Genomic DNA, 8,671 nt, shown 5'->3' with positions numbered 1-8,671 from the left:
TCAGCATCATTACTCCAGTCTTCAGTGTCAGTGTCCTTCAGATATCATTCTAATATTCTGATTTGCATCTAAAAAAACATTCATTATTATTATTATCAATATTCAAGACAGCTGAGTAAATTTTTTCAGGTTTCTTTGATGAATACAAAGTTCAGAAGAACAGCATTTATCTGAAATAGAAATCTTTTGTAACATTATAAATGTCTTTAACATTGCTTTTGATCAATTTAAAGCATCCTTGCTAAATAAAAGTATTAATTTGTATAATTTCTTTCCCAAAGCAAAAAAAAAATGATAAAAAAATAAAAAATAATGATACTGACTCCAGGCTTTTGAATGGTATAGTAGTGTATAATGATCCAAATATTTTTTATTTCAGATAAATACTGATCTTTGGATCTTTCTGTTCATCAAAGAATCCTGAAATAAATTGTACTCAGCTGTCTTAAATATTGATGATATAATAATAATAATCAGAAATGTGTGTTGAGCAGTAAATCAGTATATTATTATGATTTCTGAAGATCATGTGACACTGAAGACTGGAGTAATGATGCTGAAAATACAGCTGCAGATCACAGAAATACATTACACTTTAACACATATTCATATAGAAAACAGTTATTTTAAATAGTAAACATATTTCTAAATTTTACTGTTTTTTCTTTACTTTGGATCAAATAAATGCAGGCTTGGTGAGCAGAAGAGACTTCTATAAAAAAACATTAACAATCTTACTGTTCAACAACTTTGACTAGTAGTGTACATTACATAATTTTATATGGTAATATCTGATATTATAAGATGTTATATCTTCACAATATTTGTGACACTATTACAAATCTACAAGAGTTTATGTTGAGCTCAGTTTTAGTCAGGTTTGGAGTCCTTCTGGTCCGTCGAGGAGGAGCTCGCGCACACCATCCTGGCCTTGACCTTCTTATTAGACGAGATAATGAGGAACGGGCTGAGCGCGGCGTAGCAGGAGGAGAAGAACAGCCTCATGTCAGCCACCACCGGAGACACCCGCGGCTCCGTCAGCATGTAGATCCAGATCACGTTATCGATGCCGAATAACACGGTGTACAGCACCACCAGCATCACCACCGTCTTCGCCGCCCGTGTCTCCATTGAGGCCCCCTGCGAGCGGCGGAGGCCCCGCACCGTCCGGCCGTGCCGGTGGAGCAGCACCAGGATGTAGCCGCTGGAGCCCAGCATCGCGCCCACGAATGCAAAGTCACGCACCGAAACCGCCACGCCGTTGATCACGTAGGACAGGTTATCGCGGAAGTCCACGTGGCAGAAGCCCAGGTTAAGCGTGAAGGGCGGGACGGTACCGTTTCGAGGGGCGACGGAGAAGAGCGGGGCGGCTATGCATATCGCCATGTTGATGAACCACAACGCGGCGAAAGTAGGAACGATGAGCCGCGGGAGCCGGAGCTTCAAGCCGGAGAGCCCCGGAGCAATGGTGGCCGCCTGGAAGACGCTCAGCATGCAGGTGACGCAGACGGACATCGCTCGGGTCACACGGTACACGTAGATGACCACCTTACACCCGGCGTCGTCCAGCAGGTTCCTCAGGCCGAAGAGGGTCATGGTCTGCGGCACGCCGCGCATCAGCAGCAGCAGCAGGTCGACGAAGGCCAGGTGGCTCAGGATGGAGTCCACTGGCTGCAGATGAGCCTCAGTCAGAGACATGTGGGCATAGGCCAGCAGCACCAGAGCGTTGGCCAGGCTCCCCAAACCCGTCTGCAGGAGGAACGAGACGCCTTTGATGGTCACGCACAGATCCATGTGCGAAGAACGCCCGCTTTGAAGGCTTCCTGAAGTCCAGGGGTGCATATAAAGAGTCGAACGCACCCGTGGGAGCCGCCGGAAACCCACTGGAAGACACAAAGGAGAAGTGAGTGTCCACCTGAGGTGCATCCTAATTACTAGAAGAGCTTGCGTTTCTGTCAGTGGCGAGCTGAGGAAACAAAGACATTCTCCTCATTTTTCACAAATGAATCGCATTTTTTGCATGCTGTATTTCGTTTGTTTGCGTTTCTCGTTTCGTTCGTGTTTGTGATGAGCAGTCGATGCATTTCCATTTTAAATCAAGTAACTTTAATGTGACACATTAAAAATTAATCGTTTTTTTGTTCTGGAGAGCAGCTGTTGTGTGATTTTCTACTAATGGTGTCCCTCATGAGATGATTAGAGAACATTAGGAGCATTAGCTAATTAAATCTTTGCAAACACGCTGTGTAATGAGGAGGTCTGGGAGGCTTTAGGGCAGGTCTGGGCTGGTCTGTTTTCTGTTGTGGCGTTAATGAGTTCTTCATATACTGTGATATCAGCGACCCACGGTTCCCTCGGGCCGGACGAACACGCCAGCAGATCAGAACCGAGTTCATACTTGAACTACACAGTTTCCATTTGATGCATGCTTTTAGCAACAGCTCAATCCCATCCCTGATCTGATATTCATTGATCCGTTATGTTCAATTGCGAAGATTGAGCTTGCTTTTATTCATTTACTGTAAAAGATGCTTTAAACCAATGCAATGCAATGCAATAAAATGCAATAAAAAGTCTCAAAATTGCTCAGAGGAATAAACGCCAGACGGCGAGACAATAGTGAGAAAAGGTTTAAATTAAAAGTTGTTTGAGGAAGGATTACTCAGGATTAGAAGAATGTGCGTGCACCCTTCACTAATTATACGTGTGTTTTTAATGCATTAAGTCTATGCTCTTTGTATTTTCTGAAGATTCATTTTGTCTTTGTTGAGACAGAAGAGTATAAATTGACAGAAAGCAAAGTTGGAAGCTGGGACTCGAACTCGAACACCACATTAAGCCCTGACGAAACGTTGTCCTGTTTTACATTTGATGAAGATGCTCTGAGAGGGTCTCTATATCTCAGCTCAAACACTCGCCGTCCTTTGGGAAACAAACTGACTCGAGGGCTAAATTACGCCGTGACAGAATCACTCAGCTGCACATCATTCAGATAATTGAGCTCAGGTCTGAAGTCAGTGGACGTCCCGCACACGAACATCCCCACGGCCCGAGCCAGACTATAAAACAGAGGAGGAGATCCTTCAGGAGCATCTGCGGTGGAGATGAACTCAGACGCTGTCACACGAGGCCTGCTCTTTCTGTCTCTGACCGCGGCCGGAGTTCCAGGCAACGCCGCCGTCATCTGCGCCTTTGTCTCGGTGGCGTTTCACGAGGGCCGCCTCTCGCCCGCCGATGCTATCGTGTTGCACCTGGCCTCTGCAAACCTGATGGTGGTGGGCATCCGCTGCCTGCTGGAGGTCCTGGCCACCTTTGAGATCTACAACGTGTTCGATGACACCGGCTGCAAGGCGGTCATCTTCGTCTACCGCACATCCAGGTCTCTATTTAATGTTATATTATATTATATGTGACCCTGGAGCACAAAACCAGTCATAAGGGTCCATTTATAATTGTATAAATCATCTTTCCATTGGTGTATGGTTTGTTATGATAGGACAATATTTGGCTGAGATACAACTATTAGAAATTCTGGAATCTGAGGGAGCAAAAAAATCTAAATATTGAGAAAATGAAGTTTTGATATATTTACAGTAGGAAATTTACTAAATATCTTCATGGAACATGATCTTAATATCCTAATGATTTTTGTCATAAAAGAGAAATGTATAATTTTGATCCATACAATGTATTGTTGTCTATTGCTACAGATATACCTGTGTTACTCATGACTGCTTCTGTGCTCCAGGGACTCATATGATATTACCAGTCAAAAGTTTTTGAACAGTAAGATTTTTAAGTTATTTTATTTATTTATTTATTTTTTAAAGAAATCTCTTCTGCTCACCAATTTGATCCAAAATACAGCAAAAAAAAGTTAAATATTTTTTACTATTTAAAATATAATGTATTTCTGTGATCTGCAGCTGTATTTTCAGCATCATTACTCCAGTCTTCAGTGTCACATGATCTTCAGAAATCATAATAATATACTGATTTACTGCTCAACAAACATTTCTCATTATTATGTTGAAAACAGCTGAGTAGAATCTTTTCAGGTTTCTTTGATGTATAGAAAGTTCAGAAGAACAGCATTTATCTGAAATAGAACTGGCTCCAGGCTTTTGAATGGCCCACTGCTCCGGGTGTGTGTTCACTGCTGTGTGTGTGCACGGTGTGTGTGTGTGTGTGTTCACTGCTGTGTGTGTGCACGGTGTGTGTGTGTGTGTGTGTGTTCACTGCTGTGTGTGTGTGTTCACTGCTGTGTGTGTGTTCACTGCTGTGTGTGTGTGTTCACTGCTGTGTGTGTGTTCACTGCTGTGTGTGTGTTCACTGCTGTGTGTGTGTGTTCACTGCTGTGTGTGTGTTCACTGCTGTGTGTGTGTGTTCACTGCTGTGTGTGTGTGTTCACTGCTGTGTGTGTGTGTTCACTGCTGTGTGTGTGTTCACTGCTGTGTGTGTGTTCACTGCTGTGTGTGTGTGTGTTCACTGCTGTGTGTGTGTGTGTGTTCACTGCTGTGTGTGTGTGTGTGTTCACTGCTGTGTGTGTGTGTGTTCACTGCTGTGTGTGTGTTCACTGCTGTGTGTGTGTGTGTTCACTGCTGTGTGTGTGTGTGTTCACTGCTGTGTGTGTGCACGGTGTGTGTGTGTGTGTGTGTTCACTGCTGTGTGTGTGTGTGTTCACTGCTGTGTGTGTGTGTTCACTGCTGTGTGTGTGTTCACTGCTGTGTGTGTGTGTGTTCACTGCTGTGTGTGTGTGTTCACTGCTGTGTGTGTGTTCACTGCTGTGTGTGTGTGTTCACTGCTGTGTGTGTGTTCACTGCTGTGTGTGTGTGTGTTCACTGCTGTGTGTGTGTGTTCACTGCTGTGTGTGTGCACGGTGTGTGTGTGTGTGTGTGTGTGTGTGTTCACTGCTGTGTGTGTTCACTGCTGTGTGTGTGTTCACTGCTGTGTGTGTGTGTTCACTGCTGTGTGTGTGTGTTCACTGCTGTGTGTGTGTGTGTTCACTGCTGTGTGTGTGCACGGTGTGTGTGTGTGTGTGTGTTCACTGCTGTGTGTGTGTGTGTGTTCACTGCTGTGTGTGTGTGTTCACTGCTGTGTGTGTGTTCACTGCTGTGTGTGTGTTCACTGCTGTGTGTGTGTGTTCACTGCTGTGTGTGTGTGTTCACTGCTGTGTGTGTGTGTGTTCACTGCTGTGTGTGTGTGTTCACTGCTGTGTGTGTGTTCACTGCTGTGTGTGTGTGTGTTCACTGCTGTGTGTGTGTGTTCACTGCTGTGTGTGTGCACGGTGTGTGTGTGTGTGTGTGTGTGTGTTCACTGCTGTGTGTGTTCACTGCTGTGTGTGTGTTCACTGCTGTGTGTGTGTGTTCACTGCTGTGTGTGTGTGTTCACTGCTGTGTGTGTGTGTGTTCACTGCTGTGTGTGTGCACGGTGTGTGTGTGTGTGTGTGTTCACTGCTGTGTGTGTGCACGGTGTGTGTGTGTGTGTGTTCACTGCTGTGTGTGTGTGTGTTCACTGCTGTGTGTGTGCACGGTGTGTGTGTGTGTGTGTTCACTGCTGTGTGTGTTCACTGCTGTGTGTGTGTTCACTGCTGTGTGTGTGCACGGTGTGTGTGTATGTTCACTGCTGTGTGTGTGCACGGTGTGTGTGTATGTTCACTGCTGTGTGTGTGCACGGTGTGTGTGTGTGTTCACTGCTGTGTGTGTGCATGGTGTGTGTGTATGTTCACTGCTGTGTGTGTGCACGGTGTGTGTGTGTGTTCACTGCTGTGTGTGTGCACGGTGTGTGTGTGTTCACTGCTGTGTGTGTGCACAGTGTGTGTGTGTGTTCACTGCTGTGTGTGTGCACGGTGTGTGTGTGTGTGTTCACTGCTGTGTGTGTGTGCACGATGTGTGTGTGTGTGTTCACTGCTGTGTGTATGTTCACGGTGTGTGTGTGTGTGTGTGTTCACTGCTGTGTGTGTGTTCACTGCTGTGTGTGTGTTCACTGCTGTGTGTATGTTCACGGTGTGTGTGTGTTCACTGCTGTGTGTGTGTGTGTGTGTGTGTGTTCACTGCTGTGTGTGTGTTCACTGCTGTGTGTGTGTGTTCACTGCTGTGTGTGTGTTCACTGCTGTGTGTGTGCACGGTGTGTGTGTGTGTGTGTGTTCACTGCTGTGTGTTCACTGCTGTGTGTGTGTGCACGGTGTGTGTGTTCACTGCTGTGTGTGTGTGTGTTCACGGTGTGTGTGTGTTCACTGCTGTGTGTATGTTCACGGTGTGTGTGTGTGTGTGTGTGTGTTCACTGCTGTGTGTGTTCACGGTGTGTGTGTGTTCACTGCTGTGTGTATGTTCATGGTGTGTGTGTGTTCACTGCTGTGTGTGTGTGTGTTCACTGCTGTGTGTGTGTGTGTTCACGGTGTGTTCACTGCTGTGTGTGTTCACGGTGTGTGTGTGCACGGTGTGTGTGTGTGTGCACAGTGTGTGTGTGTGCGTTCACTGCTGTGTGTGTGCACAGTGTGTGTGTGTGTGTTCACTGCTGTGTGTGTGCACAGTGTGTGTGTGTGTGTTCACTGCTGTGTGTGTGCACGGTGTGTGTGTGTGTTCACTGCTGTGTGTGTGTGCACGATGTGTGTGTGTGTGTGTGTGTTCACTGCTGTGTGTATGTTCACGGTGTGTGTGTGTGTGTGTGTTCACTGCTGTGTGTGTGTGTTCACTGCTGTGTGTGTGTTCACTGCTGTGTGTATGTTCACGGTGTGTGTGTGTGTTCACTGCTGTGTGTGTGTTCACTGCTGTGTGTGTGTGTGCACGGTGTGTGTGTGTGTGTTCACTGCTGTGTGTGTGCACGGTGTGTGTGTGTGTTCACTGCTGTGTGCGTGCACGGTGTGTGTGTGTGTTCACTGCTGTGTGTTCACTGCTGTGTGTGTGTTCACTGCTGTGTGTGTGTGTTCACTGCTGTGTGTGTGTGTTCACGGTGTGTGTGTGTTCACTGCTGTGTGTGTGTGTTCACTGCTGTGTGTGTGTGTGTGTTCACGGTGTGTGTGTGTGTGTGTGCGTGTTCACGGTGTGTTCACTGCTGTGTGTGTGTGTTCACGGTGTGTGTGTGTGTTCACAGTGTGTGTGTGTGTGTGTTCACTGCTGTGTGTGTGCACGTTGGATGGGTTAAATGCAGAGCACGAATTCTAAGTATGGGTCACCATACTTGGCCGTATGTCACTTCACTTTTTTTCCCTTAATATTTAGGAGGGTCTATTGACAGAAATGCAATATAATATACATAACTATGTTTTCAGAGGTGTATCTACATACACTGCGGGTCCTCTTACATGGAAGTCGCCACCATGTTTGTACAGTAGCCCTTACAGGACAAACAGCGCACATTTAATTTCTATGTTATTCTTGCTAATAAAACACTGACACAATGATGAAAAAGTAACAATAATATTCGCAATAACATATCTTTTTATTGAATAACTAAGTAAATATAATTTCTTAATTTACCTTTGTAAAGAAACCTCAGCTGGCTACACTCTGTATGATATATCTGATATTATATAATATATTATAATCTTTACAATATTTGTGACATTAAAAGCTGTACTGCGTCCGCAGGTCTCTGTCGATCTGGCTGACGTTCGTGTTGAGTGTGTATCAGTGTTTGAGCGTGGCTCCGCCGGGCTCGCGTTGGGCCTCCGCCCGCGCTCTGCTCGCCCAGAACCTGCCCGCTGTGTTTCTGTCTCTGTGGCTGATCAACACCTCCATGAGCGCCGCGCCGCTGCTGTTTGCCGTTGGGGCCCGGAACGACTCCAGACTCCTGCAGAATGGCATCAACGTGGAGTTCTGCTTCCTGAGCTTCCCGTCCAAGCTGTCGCGGGACGCTAACGGCGCGGCTCAGGTGGGGCGAGACGTGGTGCCCATGGCCCTGATGGCGGCGGCCAGCCTGGTGCTGCTGGTGTTCCTGCTCCGCCACAGCCGGCGGGCGAGGGGTCTGCGGGGCGACGGGGCCAGGCGGGGCCCCTCCATGGAGCACCGCGCCGCCCTCACCGTCATCACGCTCGTCTCGCTCTACCTGCTGTTTTACGGGGTGGACAACGGGCTCTGGGTTTATACGCTGACCGTGCCGCAGACGCTGGGCTCCTCGCTCATCTCAGACCTGAGGATCTTCTTCTCGTCTCTCTACGCCGCCGTCAGTCCCGTCGTCATCATCGTCTCCAACAAGAAAGTTAATAAACAGCTGAATTGTGGGAAAGAGCCAAAGCCAATCTCGGATGCGGCTAAGCCCAAAGATTGACGCACGGTCACAGGCTAAACGAGAATATATGCCGCTATTTGGGAAAAATGTTAGGACTCGTTTTGTGTCAGCTATCTTTAATTCTTTCACCGCCATACATGGAGTTTGTGGGTTGCTGTGTTTTTTCACTGTTATACGCTAGGGCGCTATTACACATCTTTTGAATGAGTCTGGATCAAAAACACACACGAGGAAGACGCAGAAACCAGTGATCTCATATGTAAGCTTATGCATATGAAAAATAATGCGATCATCAACAATAAACAACATATAAATGAAAGCTGCCTAATATTTCAGAGTGAAATGTCAATGCAGGACTGTGCAAGCTTTGAGATACTGATGGAAGACATCTACTGCATCTTTGCTTTGATAATATTACTGAATATGATCCAGATGCAGTATT

At 46.5% G+C, this 8,671-nt stretch overlaps 2 protein-coding genes across 2 annotated transcripts; one reads left to right on the top strand and one right to left on the bottom strand.

Moving 5' to 3' along the window:
* Positions 1-870: 870 nt before the first annotated feature.
* ora1 (olfactory receptor class A related 1) lies at positions 871-1,794 on the bottom strand (the record flags this gene model as incomplete). Its single annotated transcript, XM_079412805.1, has 1 exon — positions 871-1,794. One exon carries the CDS (start codon positions 1,792-1,794, stop codon positions 871-873), a length of 924 nt encoding a protein of 307 aa, XP_079268931.1.
* Positions 1,795-3,104: 1,310 nt separating this feature from the next.
* On the top strand, positions 3,105-8,268 carry ora2 (olfactory receptor class A related 2; the record flags this gene model as incomplete). Its single annotated transcript, XM_079412804.1, has 2 exons — positions 3,105-3,379; positions 7,590-8,268. 2 exons carry the CDS (start codon positions 3,105-3,107, stop codon positions 8,266-8,268), a joined length of 954 nt encoding a protein of 317 aa, XP_079268930.1.
* Positions 8,269-8,671: the final 403 nt, after the last annotated feature.

This window comes from Barbus barbus (assembly GCF_936440315.1).
Source record: "Barbus barbus genome assembly, chromosome: 49".
NCBI lineage: Eukaryota > Metazoa > Chordata > Actinopteri > Cypriniformes > Cyprinidae > Barbus > Barbus barbus.
Note: the sequence above shows the minus strand (reverse complement) of the source record. Positions and strands in the feature narration are given on the sequence as shown.